The sequence below is a fragment of the Colossoma macropomum genome, unplaced genomic scaffold (genome assembly GCF_904425465.1).
Source record: "Colossoma macropomum unplaced genomic scaffold, Colossoma_macropomum, whole genome shotgun sequence".
In the NCBI taxonomy this organism is placed as follows: Eukaryota; Metazoa; Chordata; class Actinopteri; order Characiformes; family Serrasalmidae; genus Colossoma; species Colossoma macropomum.
The window spans coordinates 41,103,363-41,127,168 of NW_023494785.1; the positions used below are offsets into that span (position 1 = coordinate 41,103,363).

The 23,806-nt window shown below is 42.4% G+C and overlaps 2 protein-coding genes across 3 annotated transcripts in view; both read left to right on the forward strand.

The window, feature by feature from the left end:
• Positions 1 to 4,474, forward strand: part of gsk3ab (glycogen synthase kinase 3 alpha b) — a 33,010-nt gene extending 28,536 nt beyond the window's left edge. Inside the window, exons 8-10 of one of the 2 annotated variants that reach the window (XM_036594968.1) lie at positions 190 to 376; positions 3,171 to 3,248; positions 4,209 to 4,474. In XM_036594968.1, coding sequence (XP_036450861.1) covers positions 190 to 376; positions 3,171 to 3,248; positions 4,209 to 4,276 — 333 coding nt within the window. In that variant the 3' untranslated portion in view covers positions 4,277 to 4,474. The remainder of the gene's footprint in view (positions 1 to 189; positions 377 to 3,170; positions 3,249 to 4,208) is intronic. The other variant, XM_036594976.1, reaches the window with a different exon arrangement.
• Positions 4,475 to 9,994: 5,520 nt separating this feature from the next.
• The window catches only part of znf574 (zinc finger protein 574), a 33,187-nt gene continuing 19,375 nt past the window's right edge, over positions 9,995 to 23,806 (forward strand). Inside the window, exons 1-2 of the mRNA XM_036594990.1 lie at positions 9,995 to 10,106; positions 17,073 to 17,234. Of these exons, the coding sequence (XP_036450883.1) occupies positions 17,076 to 17,234 (159 nt within the window). The 5' untranslated portion in view covers positions 9,995 to 10,106; positions 17,073 to 17,075. The remainder of the gene's footprint in view (positions 10,107 to 17,072; positions 17,235 to 23,806) is intronic.

A 23,806-nucleotide genomic window follows, 5' to 3' on the forward strand; every position in this document is an offset into this window, starting at 1 on the left:
CCATAGTTATTGGATACTAAGCCTTAAGCTTAATAACTGAATAATAAGTCTGATGTTCAAAGGGTTAAAACCAAGTTCCCCCATCTCACTCTCAAAATGAATAAAAGTCTCCCTGAAAGGATCCAGCGATGCTTTTAAAAGAACTAGCCGAGCAGGTCTTTCACAGAGCTGTCTTTTTGTGTTAATCAGGTGTTTAAGCCCAGGACGCCCCCAGAGGCCATCTCATTGTGTTCTCGTCTCTTGGAGTACACGCCGGTGACGCGTCTCTCCCCGCTGGAGGCCTGCGCCCACGCCTTCTTCGACGAGCTGCGCCAGCCCAATGCCCGCCTGCCCAGCGGCCGAGAACTGCCCATGCTTTTCAATTTCAGCCCTGTGGGTCAGTGCAACATATGAGCATCACAGGCATTTGGCTAGAGTAGGAATGCACATTTTAAACAAATAGTAGTACTTTAAACGTTCCAGAGATAAAATGAAGTGCTGAAGGTGTAACATCTGTTTATTGCATAATTTATCTGTACCTGATTACTGGGGTTGATTTAGTGGTAGTGCAGGCATTTAGAGTTCAACACACTACTGGCTAATTCACAGAAAGATAAATGCACAATTTTACACTGTTTTACACAATTTAAGGCCGCAACAGAATTTTAGGACACGCTTGTGGATTCCTGACACAAGTTAGAGGCTTATAGGTCAATCTATAAAAAAAAAACAAAAAAGTTTTATTATAAAGCCCACCTCTTTTAATTTGTAATAAGACTTTGTAATCGAAAAACTGAAAATACACAATGAAAATAAGAAAGAACAGGCATAAGATCTGATCTGACTGCAGCGTCTAACAATGTTCAGTGGCCCAATCCTCTTTCTTATTTTTACCCCTACAGCCCTTCTTTTCGAGTGTCACCTTCCCTCTTGGAATTGAGTTACGAGGGGTAGTGGTTGAAATGTTTCCTACTAAATGGGACCCTCAAATAAAAAGAGCATCACTTCATTAACAGCTACTAGTGCTGCTCTGTAGGCGACCCTGCCAGTCTGCAGTGACAGCAGAGGAGGGTAAAGTTCAGCTCCTCACTGCTGGGCTTTAGTTACATTTAGGGCATCATACGCCTTCAAAGAGGGGGGGCAATTACTTATTATTATTTATTACCACCCCTAATTCTTCAGTGATATGAAGTTGAAGTCAGATATTCACCAGATTCTTGTTCAAATTTTCCTGTTCCACCTTAAATGGAGCAGCAGTTACATTCTGGCATTTCAAGCGTCGGTACTGCTGGATTATTTAAGGTGGAACGGGAAATTTAGCTAGACAGCTACCGAGACATCAGCATAGTACTAGCGATTTTTATGCTTGTTATAAAGAAAGGATCGTAATTTTTAACGGAGAAAATACTCACATTTGTTTGTTTCAGCCATCTTGCTGATTTTTTTTTTCTCATATCACTTCATTTGGAGTGTCTCTCTGAAAAAGCTCCGTTTGGAGGGCCATGTAGCCCTAACACTTCGCCCTACCCCTCTATCTCAACAAAAATCGGGACACCCTACCCCTAGGTGTAACAGAGGGGTAGGGGAGAGGGGTGAAATGGGATTGGGCCAATGTGATCATCTCCTTGGCATTATGATGAAATGTGATAAAATCGCCGTGTCATACTGAGTGGTTTAAAGCTGCGCACTTAGCCTAAAACTCACCCATGCCACCATTTCGCAAGACATTTCTTTGAAAGAATGAGGCAAGAGATATTGAGATATCCAATGTTTACACAAAATGAAACAATAAAATACAAATTCATTTATTTGGTCCAATTAGTGACTGCAGAATGACGCTCAGCGTAAGAAAGCAGAGTGCGTCCTCACACACTTCTTTGGTCAGTGTAGCTGAGCTGGAACATAGAAAACATAGAGAGGTTAGGGAACTGTTTAAGTCAGGGGTGACCAGTCCTGGTCTTGGAGACCGAACACTGCAGAGTTTAGCTCCAACCCTAACATAACATACCTGTTAGGTAATTAAGGCCTCCAGACACGTCTGAATGTTTGAGCCACTCGTGTTGGATCTGAACTCTCCAGGACGAGGACTGGGCACCTCTGGTTTAAGTGATTCATATTGGCTATGAAGTGTTCCTATAAGTCAATACAAAGTGGTTGAAATAATGGCAAGTCATCAATACTGAAGGAGATTTAGGATGTTTTCACACTAGAGCTTTTCTCCAGACCCAGGCCTGCTTGCTGTGTGAGTTTGGTACGTTTGTCGAGTGTGTAAGCTGTTTTTGAGAACCGATCTCTGGTCCTCGTGAAATCGGTGGTCTGGGTTTCACTTCCAGTGAACTCTGGTGCAGCCCCCTAAGCATGCGGACGCTATCCGCTCCCCCTGCCGTGTGTGGGGCTGTGTGATTGGTTCATTCTGTAACATGACTGCTCCTTTTATTGCGTCACTCCCTTTTCAAGTTTTGTGATGGTGGGGGGAGGACTGCTGTGGACAAAAAAGTGCTGTTCTTCACTTCCAAGGAAAATAATAAAAGCGGCAAACGGGTGAAGTCACTGACCACCGTTCTGCAGACCTGCATGAAGAAAAGCGATGTATGGAATTGCGCAATTGATCCACGGTTGGGATATAATTCTTGGTGTGAAAGCAAACCAGCGATAATGAGTCCCTCCCACAAACAAGCCCAGAATCGGTCCTGGATGTAGTCTCAATTATTCAGGACAAGTGTGAAAACACCCTTATGTTCGCCTGGTTTCATTCGCAATGGAAAACGAATTGTCTGTGTTCAGTAAACCAGCTAAATGATCTACAGAAACTCAGTTCCATATCATCGCTGCCTTCTGTGTAAACAGAACTCTTGTACGTCTCGATCTGATGAACAGCGTGTCTGATCTAAAAGATCTTACTGCTTTTTTGCTTTACTGATTTTCTCTGATGATCAGCTAAAAGAGAAAACACAAGGCTGGAGCTGGAGGCCGTGTGATCATCATTGAGCACTCTGCAGTTTAATAAGGGAGAAGTAACTAGAATAGACAGACAACAGCTAAAACTAAAAGAAAAGGAAAAATGTAAGATATCCTTTCGTTAACTTAGCAGACACTCGAATATCAAAATTTGTCAGAATGCACATCTGTAGCAGTTATTAAACATATTATGCATTATTATTCATGGCTGTTTCCTCTCTCTCTGCCCACAGAGCTGTCTATCCAGCCGCAGTTGAACTCCACTCTCATTCCTCCTCACGCTCGCTCGCAGACGACATCTGCCTCACACGGTACGGACTTCTCCACTCTACTCCCATCACACCTGAGCTGTGAGCGTGTGTGTATGTGCATGTCTGGAGCGTATTTTTGATGGACGGCGCCTGGCATCAGCCCCTAAAATTCTGAGATAGTGGTGTTCATTGGCAGAGAGCATTCTGATTGGTTAAATTTGTGTGTGTACATATATATACAAGTCCATGCAATGGCTGGTGTGCAGTGAGGAGTCAGGAACCAAACTTATGTGGAGTGGATCAGACACAGCAGTGCTGCTGGAGTTTCTAAACACTGTGTCCACTCACTGTCCACTCTATTAGACACTCCTACCTTGTCAGTCCACCTTGTAGATGTAAAGTCAGAGACGATAGCTCATCTGCTGCTGCACAGTTTGTGTTGGTCATCCTCTAGTCCGTCATCAGTGGTCACAGGACACTGCCCACAGGACGCTGTTGGCTGGATATTTTTGGTTGGTGGACTATTCTCAGTCCAGCAGTGACACAAACTCCAGCAGCACTGCTGTGTCTGATCCACTCAGACCAGCACAACACACACTAACACACCACCACCACGTCAGTGTCACTGCAGTGCTGAGAATGATCCACCTCCCAAATAGTACCTGCTCTGGAGGGTCCATGGGGGTCCTGACCACTGAAGAACAGGGTAAAAGGGGGCTAACAAAGTATACAGAGAAACAGATGGACTACAGTCTGTAACTGTAGAACTACAAAGTGCACCTATACAGTAAGTGGAGCTGATAAAATGGACAATGAGCGTAGAAACAAGGAGGTGGTCAGAATGTTATGCCTGATTGGTGTATAGTGTATAATAAAGTTAATAGTAAAACAGTGAAAGTCCTTTGGTCAACCCAGCTGGACTGAACTATCCATTGCTGATCTGTGTGCATTCATGTGCAAGTGTGTACTGTGTTTATGGTGTGTTTGTACGTGTGTAACGAATGCTCTCTGTGCTCGCAGAAGGCGTCGTGTCGGACAGTCCAGCCCAGTCCAGCTCAGCACCAGGAGCCCTGAGCAACAGCACCTGAGCGTTCCCTCTGTGTTACTGCACCGCTCTGCCCATTTCTCCTCCTCCTCCTCCTCTTTCTCCTCCTGTCACCCAGCCCTCAGTCCTGCTTTCTTCGAGCTCCAAAACCAGTCTTTCTTAATCACTTCTGCCCACAAACCAGCCCTTTCACCGCTCTGTCCTTTTTCACAGGAGCATGTTTTTAATCTATCTGTTTCGTTTGCTTCCATTTTTGTTTTTGGGATTATTATCGATGAGGTTTGTGTGCTTTAAAGCAAAGCAAAGAATGGTTCTTTTGAGGCATTGCTGACCCCTAGTGGCAGGAGGAGCAAAGCACAGTTAACTGCTCTCATTGCTCTTTCTCTCTGGAGGTCCATCCCTTTTTTTTTTTTAATTTTTTTTTAAATTATCTTTTAGAAGAGTTTACACCTCAGTCATCCACAGAATACGGGTGTAATCTTTCATTTTAGTTTGCTTTTAAAATTTAATCAATTTTAGCTATACTTTTTTTCCCTTTTCTTCTTAAACGAGACCACGTCATTGATCATTGATAGCAATGTGGAAAGTGTTTTTATGAAGCCTCAAGGCTGAGAGAGAAGGGTTTTGTCTGTGTGTGTACTGCTTTTGCACTGGTCAGGAATAAGCAGAAAGAGCATGTTAGGGAGTGTTTTTGTGGGATTTTTCTACATGAACACACGCTACAGCTTTTTCTTCCTCTCACTCTGTCAATGATGGGAAAGGGCTCCTCATAAAACTGGGTACCAAGCACTAGAAGTAGCAAATCCTACAAAAGTAAAGAGTTTTTCAAGCTTTTTCCAGCCTAATCTCGATCTGCTGCATCTGTGCTGCACTGTCAGTTACCACAGACGACAACTTCAGTACGTGTCCCAGTACTTGGAAAAGAACAGGAATCATGGTGATTTGGGCTACGTTCACATTACCAGGTTGAAGTGGCACAAATCTGTTTTTTTTGCCCTAATGTGACTCAGATCTGATGTTTTCAGAGCTGTGTGGACACACAAATCTGATCTTTTCAAATCTGACCTAAGTCACTTTTAATATGTGGTCCTAGATCGGTTACATATCTGATTCGTGGCCATGCGACCTTAATGTGACGCTCAGATGCTTTTTTTTTCCACTGTGCGTGCGCCATCATTCAGCGTTACCATGGCAGCAGCGCCGAACAGAAGTTAAAGCCTGTAAACGGTGGAAAAGCAGCTCATCTCACCTTTTTCTCCTTCGTCTCACTCTAATAATGAAGCTGAGAGCTGATCAGAATTAATTATCTTCTCAGCGAAGCTCGTTCTGCTCGTTAGTTTGTGCTGATGATGCACGATTCATTCACGCGACGTTACTGAGCAGGATGTGCGCACGAGGGTCATTTCAGGACGCCGGTTCGTTCACATTGACAGATTTGAATCACTTACCTAAACGAGTGTGAACCATCGTGTCAGAGAGATCGGATTTGAGCAGTGAGGCTTGTAGTGTGAACGTAGCCTGAAACTCACAGTAGAAGTCATTGCTGTTGCTGAATTCTCAGAATGAATGCTTGACTATATATCACAAATTTAAAAACAGCAAACGCCATTCTCTACCAGTACAGGTCTTAGGATGAGACAGACCGAGAGAATGCTCTGGAGGACAACACAGTACAAAATCGGTTCTGGTTCCTTTACTGGTGCCTGTGGAAATATACACCACTATGCTGCTAACAAATTACTGCACATTTTTCCCCTCTAGCTAGTCCATCTATCCATGAAAGAACCAGTTATACAGACTGTGGAAGAGCTCTGCGTAAGCGCTTATACAGCAACTGCCCATTGACTTCTATTATAAAGGTGTTGCGAGTCAAAGTTCTCGTCAGTGGTGATCAGCCGTGCGCTACGGAGACAGCAAATAGAGATCTGGCTGAAAAATGCTGAAGTCTTGCTTTAAAGGATGCTGGTCCAGGATCAGCATCTTGGCGGATATAATCATAAAAGATGCAGACGGCTGAGCCCAGATCTGTGCAGCTCTGTGACGCTTGAACCCTTTACTCATTTCATTGTCTGCTCAGGTGAGAAGGGTCCTGTTTCACGTTCTTTATGCTCTCACGCACATTTCGTCAGTTTTCTGTACGTTTTGTATGGAAATGCAGCTTTAATTTGTTTTGAAGGCATCGCTGTGTCCTCAGAGGTTCATCTGGACATTGAATCCAGTTTGTGGTGTGGTACCTCCTACCGAGCTGGTCCGCCTGGCGTCATAGAAGCTGTTCCATTGATTGAAGTCACCCACCTACACTGCTATATAATAGTGTGATAATATATAGTGTAATGTAAAATAATAGCGCTGCTATTTACAACATACTGAGCAGCGACGTTGGCTCCATACACAGCCTGTGATCAAACATGATTGCATATTTTGTATATGTCACATGCCATAGTTACACCAGAAATGTATTCGCTCCATAGTCATATGCAAAAGTTTTGGCGCCCCGGTCAAATGACGTTTTGTTGATTTTTGTAGGTGAAACGTTTCGCTACAGAGAGCAAATTTGTGCACATTTTAACGCACTATTACTGTTTATTTAACGTATTGGGGAGGAAAAAAACACACACAAAATGTGACCTGTGCAGAAGTTATGGCACACTTTCTATTTTATATTAGAATATGTTAAAAATTGTGCACTGAAATTTGCAGAAATATTTGTGTTCTCTGTGGAGGATGTTCACTTATTTTCACAATCAAAATCAAAATATTACTCAGATTGAGAATCAACAGAATGTCATCTGACCAGGGGTGTTCAAACTTTTGCATGTGACTCTATAGCTGTGTGATCTAAACAGATCATCTCCATAAGTATGTTATAGCGTGAGGAGCTCTCGTGGTCGTACACTGGATAAACACAAAAGGATATAAACAGCTAGCTAGCCTGGTGGTTTGCCATCACTGCTGTACAGGGGTGCCCAGACTTTTATGTCTTTGGGGGCCTTTGTGGTGGAAATAAAAGAAAGTAAGTAGGTTTCAAATTGACTGTTTTTCTAGATTTATTCTAGAACGTTACACTATTTTGTCGCTAAATTATATAAAAAGTACAATTCCTAAAGGCGAATGAGCATTTAATAAATTAAATGATATAAAATGTTGTCCAAAAAAAAAGCCACGTATCTCCTTTTATTCAGTGACTGTCCTGTAAGTGTGTGAAAACTTTTTACATTCAGAACATTTTTGTCTTTAACTGTAAAGTTACCGTTTTTGGCGATTTGATTGTTTAAGGGAGTGATTAGTATAATCAAAACAGCTCATCCTCACGGACCACATTTTGGGCCGTCCTGCTCTATTACCTCTCTAAATTATATGATTATAAACAAAATATGGCATTAAAGAAGCTGACAAACTCTTTTTTTAGTAGTTAAACAGCCTCAGAGGACAATCTTGATGACGCTGGGGCTGAAACGCTCAGCGGAGGACCACCACGGTCACCACACCGGCCCTAGATTTTGTATCGACTGGTATGTGGCCATCAACAGTTCAATTTACCTCCAATAAAAAAAAAAATCCAGGGCCGGAATCTGGATTCAGGATCCGGATTCGAAGACGTCTGTATGCCTTTGCCACCTCATTCCATTCAGTTCCTTCACACCACAACCGCTACGTCCGTGCGAGTGCGTGCGTGTGCGTTTCATTAGAGTTAGGAAACGTATACATGTTTAAACGGCTGCTGATCTGTGAATCTGTATCATTGTAAGTATCATAGAGATACAAACGAGCACGCACGCACCAATTCCCCCCCCCCACTGGACTGAAACCCACTTTAGCAGATGAGAATTTTCGCATTTGGAGCCTTTTCTCCTCCCCTCTTTCCCTCCGTCCCTCTCTATCCATCCTTCTCTCACCGCTAATATGTAAATACCATGTACCTTTTACTCTTTTTGTTATTTTTTTGTTATTATTGTTATTCTATTGTTCTTGTAACTTGATTTTTTTTCTAGTGGAGTAGTGCTGGTTCAGGTAGTGACCAGCCTCTCTCTCTTTTTCTCTCTCTCTCTCTATGTCTCTCTCTCTCTCTCACTCTACTTTCTCTCCCACCTCCTCAACTCTTTCTGCTGTACATAACATTTCAACGTGCCCCCCTTTGCCTATGGAGGAGGGAAACTGAACAAAATGAGTCACTCTCCCTCTCTTTCTCTCCCTCTCTCTCTCTGTCTCTCTCCCTCTCTCTCCCCCTCCACCTCCTCTTCGTTCATGTGCTCGCTCCCCTCCTCATTAATGTTATTTTGATTATTTTATTTATTGTATTGCAACAGTGTTTTTTGTTTTTTTTGTTTGTTTTTTGTTTTTAATCTGATGGGGAAGAGAGCTGACTGTCTGTGGCCTGTCATTAGATAAACATTCATTTCCCAAACTTGATATTATCTTGGAAAAAGTGCTGGACATCATTAATCCACTGTCCAGGCCACTCCAGGAGTCTAGTCGTGTAGAATGTTCTGGAAGGTGCAGGCACACAAGCGTAGATATACAGGGGGTGAAAAACGGCTCATCTGAGGATGAACGGATGGGTTATGGGAGGGAGAGGGAGAGAGAAACTGTGTTTTTGTTTGTTGGTATAAATAATTAAGCTCATTAATAAAGTGATGAAAAGTGTCTCTTGGTTTTGTTTTTCATAAATACAAAGAATACACACACACACACACACACACACACCCCCACAGTATCATGAGAGTAACTGAAATCTAACAGCTTATTTCTAGAATTGACTACTTGTGGAAAAGGTCTGTAATTACTCAGTGTCTAGCTGAAGGGGAATTCCAGCAATTTTTCAAAATTTCTGCATAATTGTTAGGATGAAAAGTCATTCAGAGTGGATTGGTGTGAAATGCTCTGTTCTGGAGTCAGAATTAAGTAGCACAAATTGCTATATTGAGGGCATAAATTAATATACAAAGCCTCAAATTAATAAATTGAGACCACAAATTAATAAACTGAAGCCACAAATTACTATATGGAGGCCATAAATTACTGTATTGAGGAAACAAATTACTAAATTGAGGCCACAAATTAATAAACTGAAGCCACAAATTACTATACCAGCCATAAATTAATATATTGAGGCCATAAATGACTTTATTGAAGCCAGAAATTAATATATTCAGGCCACAAATTACTGTATTGAGGCCACAAATTGATACACTGATGCCACAAATTACTATATGGAGGCCATAAATTACTGTTTTGGGGGCACAAATTAATATATTAAGTACATAAAGTAATATATTGAGGACATAAATTACTTTATTAAAACCACAAATTAATATATTGAGGCCACGAGTTATAAGACACTTAACTTGTGGTCTCAATATATTAATTCGCTTCCACGCCTTATCGTAAAATAATCACCATGTCACCTCAGGACAGGGGTGCTCTATCCTGGTCCTGGACATCCACCACCCTGGCGAGTTGAGATCCGACACACCTGGATCTAACAGTTCCTGACCTGGATCAGGTGTCTTAAATCAGGGTTGGAGCTAAACTCTGCAGGGTGGTAGATCTTCAGGACCAGGACTGAGCGCCGCTGCCTCACTGGGCTCGGCAGGAAAGGAAGTTTAACTCAGCTGTTTGAGTCTTGATTTATTTTCTCACTGAATCAGGGAGTCGTCTGCTCGGACCCTCGTCCGATTTATCGAGACGGAGGACCGCTCGAAAGAATCGGTTCGCTGAACCGAATCGAACAGGGATGACGCAGAGCGTAACTTATCGGCACTGAGCGCGATTCTATTGGTGGAGCCGAGCGGGGCGCTGCGGGCCAATCAGGCATCAGTTTGCTCCAACGCTCCTAATAACATTTGAGGCAGAAAGGAGAGAGGCAGCGCTCGGTGAGTTGTTTTTGGGTTTTGTGCGGACGCTTCTGGGGGTTAACGCGGTTGTTTGTGAGTTGCGGGGCTGTTTCGGGGTCTCTCTGCTGGAGGGGGGAGACATCGACCGTTTGCTCCGAAGAGGCGCCATTACTTTACCACCGAAGAAGCGCGCGCTGCTCCTTCTTCGGCGCTTTTGCCGTCGGTTGGCCTCGAAGGTTTTACAGCGACTCGGCGGCTTCACTCCTCAGCCGACGATAATCCTTCACTAGGCGCGTTTTCGGACAGATGTGGGTCCGTCAGTCCGGTTTCACGTCCCCGTTTGAGAGAAAGAGAGCCGGGCTGGGAAAGCTAGCTGGTTAGCAGTCGCGTTAGCTGTGTTGCTAACGCTCGTGAGCTCTGTCGTCCAGTGTCCAGTGCTGCAGGCAGACTGTGGCCTACTGACCGGCCTGACTGCACAGCTCAGCAGCCCCTCACACCTTTAATCACTCGGCCTGTTTGTTACAGGACCTCTAAACTGACATGGTGATTATTTTTCAATAAGGCGTGGCAACGAATTAATAAATCGAGGCCACGAGTTACTATACCGAGGCCACAATTTATTATATTGAGCTCTTGAGTTAAGAGAAACTTAACTAGTGACTTCATTATGTTCATTTGTGGCCACGCCTTTTTAAAAAAACAGTCACCATGGTCACCTGAGGGCAGTGGTGTCCAGTCTTATCTGCAAAGGGCTGGTGTGGCTGCAGTTTTCATTCCAACAAAGCATCAGCGCACTGGATCAGTTCTTTGACGACTGACCAATTTAATGACCAATTGATTAAGCAAGTAGAACCAAATATGTTCTGCATTATTGGACTGAAAACAGGCAGCCATACCGGCCTTCTGCGCATAAGACTGGACATCCCTGCCTCAGGGGCTCTGTAGTTTGATGCTTTCGCAACTGTTGACATTACCCATATTTAATGACCGTTAATGACCAGTCTGTTTGCTACAGAGCCCCCAAGGTGACATGGTGAATTTTTAATCAGGCATGGCCACAGATTACTATATTGAGTTCTTGAGTTATGAGGAACTAAACTAGTGGCCTCATTATATTAATTTGTGGCCACACCTTTTTGAGAAATAATTACCATGGTCATCTGAGGGCAGTGGTGTCCAGTCTTATCTGCAAAGGGCTGGTGTGGCTGCAGGTTTTCATTCCAACAAAGCATCAGCGCACTGGATCAGTTCTTTGACGACTGACCAATTTAATGACCAATTGATTAAGCAAGTAGAACCAAATGTGTAGCAGCCACACCGGCCCTTTGCACATAAGACTGGACATCCCTGCCTTAGGGGCTCTGTAGTTTGTTGCTTTCACAACCGTTGACATTACCCATATTTAATGACCGTTAATGACCAGTCTACAGAGCCCCCGAGGTGACATGGAGGTTGTTTTTAAATCAGGCGAGGGCAGGAATTACAATATTGAGGCCACAAGTTATGACAAATTTAACTTGTGGCTTCAATATCTTAATTCATGGCCACGCCTTACTGAAAAGTAATCACCGCGTCACCTTAGGGGCTCCGTAGTTTGTTTGCTTTCACGACCGTTGACGTTACCCCTGTCTAACAACCATGGTTGATTGATGGGTTTGTTAGGAAAAGAGAGAGCCGTGTTCAGTTAGTCAGAAAGTTGGCTAATAGGGTGGGTCACTAACAGGTCCACCCTTCTATCTCAGGCCACCATACTGTGGCGCTGCTCAGAGTGGAAGTTGGTCAGTCTAAGCCAGGGTGTCAAACTAAACCACTAAAAGGGCCTTATTAAAAAATCTCAGCAAATCAGAGGGCCAGCTGTGTTTTTACGTTTTGCCATGACCCCCAACTTGTTTTTCAAAACATGCCAGAAATTTGAAATAAAAACAAATTGTTTTATATAAAAAGTGAGCTACATTAGCTACAGATACCTGCTAAACCTCTCTAAAAGTTCCCAGGAGGTGGGTCTTTCAAACTGCTGGCCTGTAGATTGTTGTTGGGGGCAGGGGGTCAGGACGTACATTATGCTGCAGTGCAGGCTGGGGACTGTAGTGCAGCTCAGGGTAAAACAAGCTAAACTTTATAGAAAATGAAAATAATTTCATGGGCCAAATAGGATGGTGCCACGGGCCTGACTTGGCCGGCGGGCCTTGTGTTTGACGCATGGGGTCTAGACAGAGGCCGGTATTACAGGGCTATTTGTGGACTCCTCCTCTTTCCATATGTACACATACAGTACTGTGCGAAAGGCTGAGGCACCTAAGCACATATTTTGTTTAGTTTATTTCAGCTCTGAGTGTTTTTGCTTGTAAAAGCTCTATTTAACATATAGCGTTATGTAAAATACCCCCGTGCAAAAAAATGGGCCAAGCCAAAAAATGGCAAAATATTAAGCTTTTATTTGTCTTAACAGTAAATCATTAATCAGCGTTCATTGCAAAGTAAAAAGTTGTTTATTTTTCCATTTCTGTTAAATATACAGCAGATTTGTGTATAGTTTGCTGCAGCAGAGATTGTTTACTTCTTTTTATTGGACATATCCATGTCCAAAAGTATCCAGACAGACCTTTTATTGGGCTGCTATAAAGTGCTCTCATTGCTGACACTGGTGTTCAGTTGAACGCATAAAGCCATAGAAAAGCACTGAATGGGAGGCTCATGTGAGCCAAAGGTCACCGTGCCCGGTGCCAAGAGGGGTTTAAAGCCCCAACACTGGGCTGTGGAGCATTTTCTGGAGTGATGGAGCTCCGTCCAGTACCTTTGGGATAAGCTGGAGTTCCGGAACTGATCATCCAATATCAGTACCTGACCTCACTAATGCTCTTGTGAATGCTGAATGCAGTCAGATCCTCACAGCAATGTTCTAACATCTAGTGTAAAGTTTTCCCAGAAATGAGAGGCTGTTATTGCAACAAAGGAGGACAAACTAATATACATCTTGTTGGCTCTCAGCTCTATTATAAGGTTTTTTTTTCAAGGCTACTTAAAGCTGTGACTGAAGCCATGAAAAATACCTATCGTACATACATACACGTTGCTTTTCTCTGACCAGATAGCCCTGTAATTTAATCCTACGTACATAATGTTTATTAATTTTGTTGCAGTGTTCTCTAGGTCAGGGCTTGGCAACCCAAATGGTAAGAAGAGCCATTTTGTCGCTCTTCAACAAAAAGCAAACCACCATATGTAATGTTTTACCATCTTGGCTGTGAATGTCTCCGTATGTACTGATGTACTAGTATAGACTAAACTATAATATAGAGGAAAATCCAGACTTACTTTGCGCTGCTTTAAGCTTTTGCTCAGCTGTAGCTGCTTTTCTCGCATCTCCGGCAGGAAACTTTTCGGCGAAAGTGGAAGAGTTTCTTGTAAACTCTCTCTTAACTTTCGACTTTTTTCGAGGCTGAAGCCGCTTCTTATTTTCCAGCTTCTTGTTCGAATTTTCCTCTTCCACCTTAAACGGTGCCTGAGGCGCCAGAATGTAACTAACTGCTGCACCATTTAAGGTGGAACGGGACAATTCGAACAAAAAACTGACTTCAGCTTCACGACTTCTTACAGTTACTTGCATAGAAGTCCATTCATCTCAAAATTACTGATGTTCGTCTTAAATCTCTCTCTTTGCTGTTTCGTTAGCTACTAGCTAGGCAAGATTGTTGTCTGCGTTGCTATGGAGACCCACAGTCTGTGCTGATCTTCAGGGTTAAAGGGTGAATTAGCAGTTCTACATTAACTCCAGAGTTTAAGACCATTTAGTGTTAAACTGTGTTGAACGATCAGCAGAGCTTTATTTTACTGTAAAGGAGGATTATTTTATTTTTACCTACAAATCTGATTCAGGTGTGGAGCCACAACAGGGAAGTAAAAGAGCCACATGTTGCTGACCGCTGGTCTAGGTTAATTTATCCTGGCTTTATATAACTACTAGTATGTGTTACTAAATATGCATGATGGTTCAGAATTGTGATGGCAAACGAGTTGCAGAATAGTTGAAGAATTGGTAGCTGATTAGATTTCTCATCAGTGCTCGTACAAAAAATACAATAAGGTACAAAACAAAGGGGTAAAGCTTTAAGAAGTCAATAAAGCACAATGGACACATCAGTGTTGTGAAATATGCCATATAGTGACAGCTTTGTGTTTATAGTCTTTTGCAGAAGGTGATTGGGGGGAAAAAAGCAATTTACATTCTTGTAAATTTTACAAATCTCTACATTTTTGCTCTTTTTTTGGGGGGGTGGGTTTGTTCTTTTAAAGGCTTCCTAGTTTGTTTGCGACTGAAATGTTTTGTAATCTTTGAGATGCTCTGTGTGGTTTGTTATTGTTCAGTTAAGTCAGTTCTGTTTTTATTGTTTTAGATTTCTTTGAAAGCTCTGATTCCTCAATGAATCGTCAAAATAATTGGCAGATTACTAACGTAATTGGATGACGGTCTTAGTAAGAAACAGTAAATTGTGATTTCTTATGAGATTAATAATCCGTCTTCTGTATCTGTTAAAATCAGATTTACTCTTTGTCTGATATTATGTGCTGTGTGTGTATATATGTGCATAAACCACATACACCAACCACAAATTAATAAGTGAGGCAGTACGTCAATAAAATATCTGCTGATGTATCGTTTTATATCTCTGATGTGTCCTCTTTATTAAATTGAGATACAATAGATTTTTTATTTATTATAAAAGCAGACATTTTTTTGCAGTAATATAATGGGAAATTAAATGAATTCCACTGATTTTTCAGAATTTTTGCATAATTAAACGATTGTCATCCATAGTTGTTTAGAGTTCTAAAGAATGTTGCAGAGTCAGTGGTGGTGATAGGAACCAGATGTCTAAAGAGTTTTATATGAAATAATTATTAATACACTGTTTAATGCCTAACATTGAGTGTGTTTACATGCACTCAATAATCCGATAACTGCAGAAATTCAGATTTTGTCAGTAATCCGATCAACACGTTGACATGCACTTGAGTAATCAGATAATGCGGAAACTCCAGGTCTACATGAGTCAGGCAGTAATCAGATTTCTGCTTTGCAACCAGCCAATAAACTCACAGAAGAAGATGCGACGTAAACGTAATGTAAAACTCAAAATTCATGCTGTAGCTTTTCTTAAACGTTGCAGCACTTTACCTGAAATATGAACAGACATCATCTAGAAGATGAAGAATATTCAAATCCTTTATTTCGTGTTTGGTTTCAGCGCCGATCCAACAGTGTTTTGCATTGTTTTGGTTTCTAGATCAGAGTGTGTTGTTTACATGACCATTCGAAAAACTGGATAACTGCAGAAATCTGATTATGATCGGATTATTGAGTGCAGGTAAACGCACTCATTCTTTTAAAGTTGTTTTAAGATAAAGTTTTGGCACACAGGGAGTTGTTAGGTGACGTAGGACTTATTTTTCAGACTTATTTTACCATCATCAACATTTCATATAAACTCAGAAGACTCGTGTCGGTTCACTGGTGGTTTTGGACAGTAAATAAAATGTCTATATTTGTGTTGTAGTCATGGTGACCCCTGGTTCCCATCACCACCACTGTAAAGACATCTGAGTCTGTAAGTTTATCTACAATCACATCAAACGGCTCTGAATGACTGTTTACACGTTAATGATTGAATTATGCAAAAATTTTGGAAAACAGGTGGACTTATCCTCTACAAGAAACTAAAATCAGAATTTGTGCGATGAATGGATAAAGTCTAAAGTTGCCCCCAGAACGTTTCTCTTGTGACCTGTTGCACCTCTTCTCCTAAAAGTCAAACCAAAATTAGGACTGCCTCAGACCTGCCTAGCCTGATTTTTCAGGTTAAAAAAGGCTAATAAATAGAGGTTTAACTACAGAAGTATCGTGATTTAGAACATAAATCTATTTTGAATCTGGAATTAAAGTTTTCATTTTATTATGTTATTGAGAACCTTTCCATTGTACTTTTTAAAGGGCCCATATCCTACATTTATTTTTAATAAATAAATTTTTTTATTTTTGTATGTTATTTTTTCCCCTGAAGTCCACTTATGACAATTATGTGAATTTCTGACCCAAAAACAATCATAATTCATTTTTACACAACAATTTTCCAGCCTCACTTCATTCCTTCCTGTTTTTGTTACTGCCCCTTTCAGACTGATAAATTGTATATGTCCAAAAAAAAAAGATGTATCTCCATTTTTGTTGATTTTTATTTTTCTACACCATTTGAACACGACAGCTGCCCTTTACACTGCGTGAAAATTTCATGATGATTGAATCAACAGAAATGCTCCAAAATCACTTGGAATAAAATCTCTTTACGTTAACGTTTTAACATTAAAAGTTAAGGCCGTTTTTGCCCTCTCTCGTAAATTTACCATTTTGGAGATACTTGTTTTTCTTTGGGCAATGACGATATGTAAATACTCTCTGTTCTGATTGGCTGCCTCATATTGTGCCATATTCAAAAAGCAGTCTAGGGTGAAACACTCCTTATAACTTCAGTGGGTGGAGCTAAGCTGCTGTGGGCTGAATAGGCAAATACATGTAAATTTGTTGTAAAAGTTTTTGTGACATCACCAAAACAGTGAATTCAAAACAGGCTGTTTTTGCAGCATAGTTTCTGTGTTTTCTATTGACTGGAGAATAAACAGTGTTCAGTGTTTCTATTCTACATTAAAAAACTCACGTATTTGTATATTCAAATATATGCATAACAGCACATTTGACGTTTATGTTGCATAAATTGTGAAGTGTGCACACATGGATGTTTTTCTTCTCACAGTTTTAGCTGTAATTTATTTTTTAAACAAGTAAAACATAAATAAAAAAGGTTAGTCAATGGTCAGAGCCTTAGTTGACCAGTTACAGTCCAGTAGTTTAGTCAGAGAGCGTGGCCCTCGCCAAGATGCCCATATTTTCACTCTTATTATTTATGCTTTGCATCTTGTTGTTCTTCTCTGACTGTGTTTCCTCTCTTGTAGAAGATGGAGAGCTCCTCAGTGTATATGTGTTTTCCCTGTTACCGGGAGTTCCCCACGCTGGAGGAAGTCCTGACCCATCAGCTGACCTGCACTGCCGAGAGTACCGAGCCCCTGCCTGCTGGGACCCCCGTGGAGGCGGCTGTCGCTGCTGGTCTACAAGAGGTGAGCTCACACACACAGATCACAAGTGACACCGGTAAACAGGGCACTTTATCACAAAACAAGACCTTCTTGATAGCCAGAAAAAGCCCAAAGCCGAGCCTGGCCAGAGAAGAGGTGAGGATTGTTCTGAGGTTTTTTGGTTGGGGTGATGTTTGATGGTTTAGAACTGCTTGTAGTTCTTTAATATCCTGGGAGATAATAATAACAATATAATAACTATGTAAACACCTGTATCTGATTGCATTCCTAATCGGAAATATGAATAATATTGCAATAATGTTCGTAAGTGCCAATATGCAGTAATATCAAATATCGGCCCAAGCTTAGTAGGTCACCAAGACTGAATGTATGGCAGAGATGACAGAAGAGGAAGAAAGCAAGACACTAATACACTAATATAACATACCTGCTGCGGAAAACAGGAGATTCAGTCATACGATGAAGGAAGAAAGGAGAAGTACTTTTTTGTTACTCTCCAAGGTTTTGTTTGCGATACTGTATTATAATATAATTGTATTAGGGTCTTTGATTGCATGTGATCTAATTGTTAAACTTGTACAACCCATTAAATGTAATGTTAATGCGAATATAACAAGAAAACTGAGAAACAGATTCAAATATATGCTTATAAACGATCATAGAGACAAAAGACAGTGGATGAGGGTGGTTACTTTTGAAGAGGAAAGTCAGATTGGCAGAGGAAGTGTTTTAGAATTTACTGTCCATGGCGCTAAAAGATCTGCTCCCAAAAGTGGACAGTTTAGAGGAAGGGACCATCAAGAGGCCATGTCAGAATAGCTCAGAGTACAGGAAGGAGTATACAGAAGAAAGAGATATACAGTCATTCCCAAAAGGCCAAGGGTGCCCAAGCTGTGTTCGTGATTGAACGTTTCAGTTTGTCACTAACAAAATAGTCATAACACTACTGACACTTTACCAAATGTTTCGGTAGTGACTGTTTCGGTAGTGACAATTTTAGCTCGTTTTGAGCAGTACTCGGAAACACTAGCCAGTACATGAGCACAGCTTTGAACAGCTGAGCACATAAAATCGCAATAGTTATCATTACAATACAAAAACATTTGCTCAGTTTTAGAAAACGTTTCGGTAGTGACAATTCTTGATGTTCCACACTGACTTTAAGACTTTTACTTCAAAACAATGGGATCTAACCGCTCACCATGTGGCCATGAGGGACAGGGATGCAGCCTCACTTTCTGCTCTGAAATGCAGGGGTGTGGCTGAAATAAGGCTCCGCCTGTGGACCAACACTGTTTTTGGAGGTGACGTGAGAAAGAGGGACAGCATTTTTTAAGTAAAGTTTTTAAAGAAATCACAAAAAAAAGAAACAAAAATTAAAATATTATTTTCCCAACTGTAAATCCAGAGGTTGTGGTTAGACACCTCTTAAAAGAAAGCACCGTATAAATGATGATTTAGTGTATATTTAGTTTATTAATATCTTAATTAATGTCCTGGGTCTAATTAGATCATAACATAATCCTTATTCACGTCACTGTGGGAACGCAGTTTGAACCAGTTTGTTAGAATTGTCTATATAAGGGAGCAGTCGACAGCATAAGGCTGTGTTGGTCATGTCAGAAAGCAAAAGGCGTTTTTCTATAGGCCTAGTTTTGCTCTACAGGCCTAATCTTAAAGTCTGCATTTTGTAATCTGGCCACACGGTGGCGCTGAATAGTTTCCTGCAGTGGCTGCTGATACTCAAACGTGTTTAAGCACCTTTGAAAGATCCTTTCTTCACTGCACTAAACACATTTCCCTGTCGTGAGTGCATTTGTGCATTCGTTCCATGTAAAACTGTGACTTTTTTTATTTGTTGCTCACAGACGGCTTCTTCCACACCCAGGCATGAGCAATCAAGTGGCAATGTTGCTGATCTCAAAGCCAGGACAGCATTGTTGTCAGGACTATGAGGATAGTGTAAAATTGCCTAAGCCATTTGTCATTTGCTTTGTATTACAAAGAAAACATTTTTTTCATTATTCAGTCTTGAAATGAGAGTTAAAGGTACACAGACTCATTCAGGTCCATCTGTGAAGTCAAATCAACGTCCTACCTTCACTTGCTGTTGTGTGATAGTTTGTACAGGTCATATGCAAACGTTTGGGTGCCCTTGAGAACACACTGCTGCACATTTTAATGCAGAGTTACTGTTTTTTTGCTGAATTTAACATGAATTGGCAATAAAACAAAACATAAAATGTGGCCTGTGTGTGCCTGTCTGCTACTTCACAAAGTGCTATTACCTTCACTGCCTTACTGGCCACACGTGCCATTCTTCGCAAATGGAAACAGGCCTCCCCTCCATCACGCGACAGATCCAGGACGTTTTATTATGCATCAAGCTTGAAAAGTTGCGATTCTCCCTGAAGGGTTCCTTGGAAGCCTTTCACAGGACCTGGAATCCTATTCTGAATTTTAACAACTTTACTATTTTACCTGAAGAGGATAGCGATGCACGAATTTGTGAATCGAGATGGTCTTTTGTGCATGTTTTGTTTATTCATTTGCACACTGTGTGCACAATTATTAGGCAAGTTGTATTTTTGGAGATTCATTTTATTATTGAGCACCTACAGTGCTCTCGGTCAATCCAAACTGTTAATAAACCGCAAAGCTGAATATTTAAGAAAGTAAAAGTGAGGTTTTGGCTTTTTTAGGAGAATATCTATGTGTGCATAATTATTGTGCAACTATTAGTGTGCAGGTTTATTATGCAACTAAATGGAAAAACAAAAAAATTCCCATCTGACTTGTTTATTTTCATCTGTTAAAGTGGGAATAATAAACAACTCAGAATTTACAAATAAACTTTTCTGACATTTAAAAAAATAAATTAGAAAAATCAGTGCCCAATATAGCCACGCTTCTTTTCAGTAAGTCATAAGCCTTCCATTCATGGAGTCTGTCAGTTTCTTAATCTGTTGACGATCAACTTTTTGTGTAGCAGCAACCACAGCCTCCCAGACACTGTTCAGACAGGTGTACTGTTTTCCTTCAAAGTAAATCACGTTTAAGAAAGGCCCACAAGTTCTCAATAGGGTTTAGGTCAGGTGAGGAAGGGGGCCATGTCCTGCATAAAAATCACGGTCTTCTTAAAAGACTTTTTCCTGTACCACTGATTGAAGAAAGTGTCTTTTAAAAACTGGCAGTAGGTTTGGGAGCTGATTTTGAGTCCATCTTCAACCCGAAAAGGTCCAACTAGCTCATCTTTAATGATACCAGTCCATAGACTGTGGTGGGTCTGATCAGCAAGAATGATGACTCAGCGTACAGAGAGGAGGTGCAGCGGCTAACAGACTTGTGCGGAACCAACAACCTGTCTCTGAATGCAGACGAAACTAAGGATATGGTTGTTGACTTCCGGAGAGTGCGAGGTGACCACCGCCCACTTAACATCACTGGCTCTGCTGTGGAATTTGTCAGGAGCGCCAAGTTCCTCGGTGTCCACATCACAGAGAACCTCACCTGGTCCCTCAACACCAACTCCATAGCCAAGAGAGCCCAGCAGCGCCTCTACTTCCTGCGGAGACTGAAGAAGGCTCATCTCCCCCCTCCCATCCTCACTGTGTTCTACAGGGAGACTGTGGAGAGCATCCTGAGCAGCTGCATCATCGCCTGGTGTGGGAATTGCACCGCCTCCGACCGCAAGACCCTACTGCGTATAGTGAGGACAGCTGAGAGAATCATCGGGGTCTCTCTCCCCTCCATCATGGACATCTACACCACACGTTGTATCCGGAAAGCCACCAGCATTGTGGACGACCCTGTCCATCCCTCACACAGACTTTTTTCACTGCGGCCGTCTGGCAGAAGGTACCGGAGCATCCGTGCCATCACTGCCAGACTCTGCAACAGCTTTGTCCCTCAAGCAATCAACTCCACACACACACCTCTTTTGATGCACTACTTGCACTATCTGGAACATTGCTCCAAATACTGTGTTTACACTGTTTTACTACCTCAGTAACTGCTGTGTTTATGTATGTTATCTGACTGAGTAAACTCACAGATCACAGCATGTTAAATATCCATCCATCCATCATCTAAACCGCTTATCCTTCTGGGTCGCGGTGGGGTGCTGGAGCCTATCCCAGCTGTCATTGGGCGGAAGGCAGGATTCACCCTGGACAGGTCGCCAGTCCATCGCAGGGCAGACAGACAGACATACACATTCACACACACACTCACACCTAGGGTCAGTTTTGGACTGTGGGAGGAAACCGGAGTACCCGGAGGAAACCCACGCAGACACGGGGAGAACAGAACAGGCAAACTCCACACAGAAATGACCCTGGTCACCCGGCCGGGAATCGAACCCAGGCCCTTCCTGCTGTGAGGCGACAGCGCTACCCACTGCTCCACCGTGCCGCCCTATGTTAAATATCCCTTATTCTCACTACCTCATGCTCAGAAATGAGTGCTGTGTCGGCGCTGCACTGTCCTGTCTCTTTACTGTTTTTGTTTGCACTCTGTCTGCACATTCACACTTTGTACTTTTTGCACCGTGTTGTTCCTGGAGGAACGTAATTTCCCTCCACTGTGTACTTGTACATAGATGGAATGACAATAAAAGCCTCTTGGCCTTGAGCAGTACCCCACCTCCACCATGCTGGCGTCTGAGTCAAAGTGGAGCTCTGAGCCTGCTACTGATCCAGCCACGGGCCCATCCATCTGGTCTGTCAAGAGTCACTCTCATCTCATCAGTCCCTAAAACCTTTGAACAGTCTGTCTTCAGATGTTTCTTGGCCCGGTCTTGACGTTTCAACTTGTGTGTTTGATTCTTCTCAAATCTTTGGCAGTTAATTTGCGTCTTATTTCTCAACACGTTTCTTGTGACCCTGTTGACTATTTGCAACAACACGTTTGATGGTTCTTTGATCATGCCCCAATATCTTAGCAATTTCATGAGTGCTGCATCCCTCTCAAAGATTTTTTTTACGATTTTTGACTTTTTAGAGTCTGTTAAATCTCTTTTTTTGGCCCATTTTTCCTGAGGAAAAGAAGCTGCCTAATAATTGTGCACACCCTGATATAGGATTGTGGCATGCGCCCCCGTGCCCCGACGATGATGGCTGCGAGTGCCGGCAGGAAGGCGGGGCCCGAACACCCAGCAGCGACGAACCTCGGCCAGGACGCCAGGGAGAGAGCCGCGAGTGGGGAGGGGGCGGAGCGCAAAGCCCAGGCTCCCCCGAGTGACGCGAGTGACGCGAGTGACGGCGGGAGGAGGAAGACGACGACGGTGCCGGCAACGAGAGGCACCAGGGCAAGGAGCGAGTCCCAAGCTCCGCCGCCTGGACCCCGCCCCCTGTTACGCAGCGAGGCCGCTTCACTACATCTCACGTTCGACCCGGGCGGCTGAGCTGCAAGCTGGGGGCGGTGACGGGGAGGCGGAGCGGCGAGCTCTCGTTTCCTCTCGGCTCAGGGAGTGCCTTTTAAAAGAGCTGAGAGGGAACAGAGAGAGAGGGACGAGCAGCAGCAGGAAGAGACTGAGGAGCTGAAAAGCTTATTTTGAAGAAGACTGAAAAGTCTAGCTGACTGAGGCCACTGAAAAGTGGCCAGCCTAGGTTTTGGTGTTTTGTATTGTTTGTTTGGTTTGAATTAAAGAAATGGCTGCTGCAACCCTGAACGCTGCCTCCAGCGTCCTCCTTGAGCCCAGGGTAGCACATGCCGTGCTAAAGGGTGTTGATCTCCTTAGGCCACACCCTCCCTCATCACACAAATACACATCACCTGATATGCTTAAATCCAATAAGCATTCAAGTTTATACAGCTTGGAGTTGGAAAATATGCATAAAAATGATATGGTCAAAATACTCACTTGCCTTATAATTGTGCAACAGGGTATATACTCCAGTTTACATATTCATCTTGACCGAGAGTTTTTGGACCACTCTAGCCCTGTTAGATATTGTGTTTATTTCTGTCAGATCCCCAGGAGCAGGTTTAGTGGGAGGGACAGGTTCTAGGGTGGTGGGTGGCTGTGCAAAAGTCATGGCACATTTTATTTTTCCCCCAGTATGTTAAACGCATGTGTTAATAAAACATGTCATTTGACTGAGGGTGTTCATACGACTGTTTGCCAGATATCAGTCATAATCGTGTATGAAAAGACATTTCTGCTAATTAATCCCCCAGATTACTGCCTTCGTCCACTGCTCTGATGTTAAAAGGACAGTGGGGATATCCAGCCGTGTTTCCCTGGAAAGTTCTCACCCATTGTTAGTCTGACCCTCATCCTCTCCTTCCCTGGTGTCTGACTGCTCTCATTCGAACTCCGTTGCTGCAGTTCCGCATAGCTTTAGGCAGCGTTATTACCCGAGGTAATTACATACGATACCAATGAAAGCCTCTATTTAATTGAATCAGATTTTCTCTCCAAATGGTACTTGAACGCACGGCTGTAATTATCTGAAATAGGCTCGAAAATGGAAGCGCGGCTTTTAAGCCGAAAAGATTTTTGAATTGGAAATTGAAATGTAAGTAAGACGGTAATTCAGGGTTCTGCGTAGTTCCTAATTCGCCTCTTCACTATAGTGGAAAAAATTACA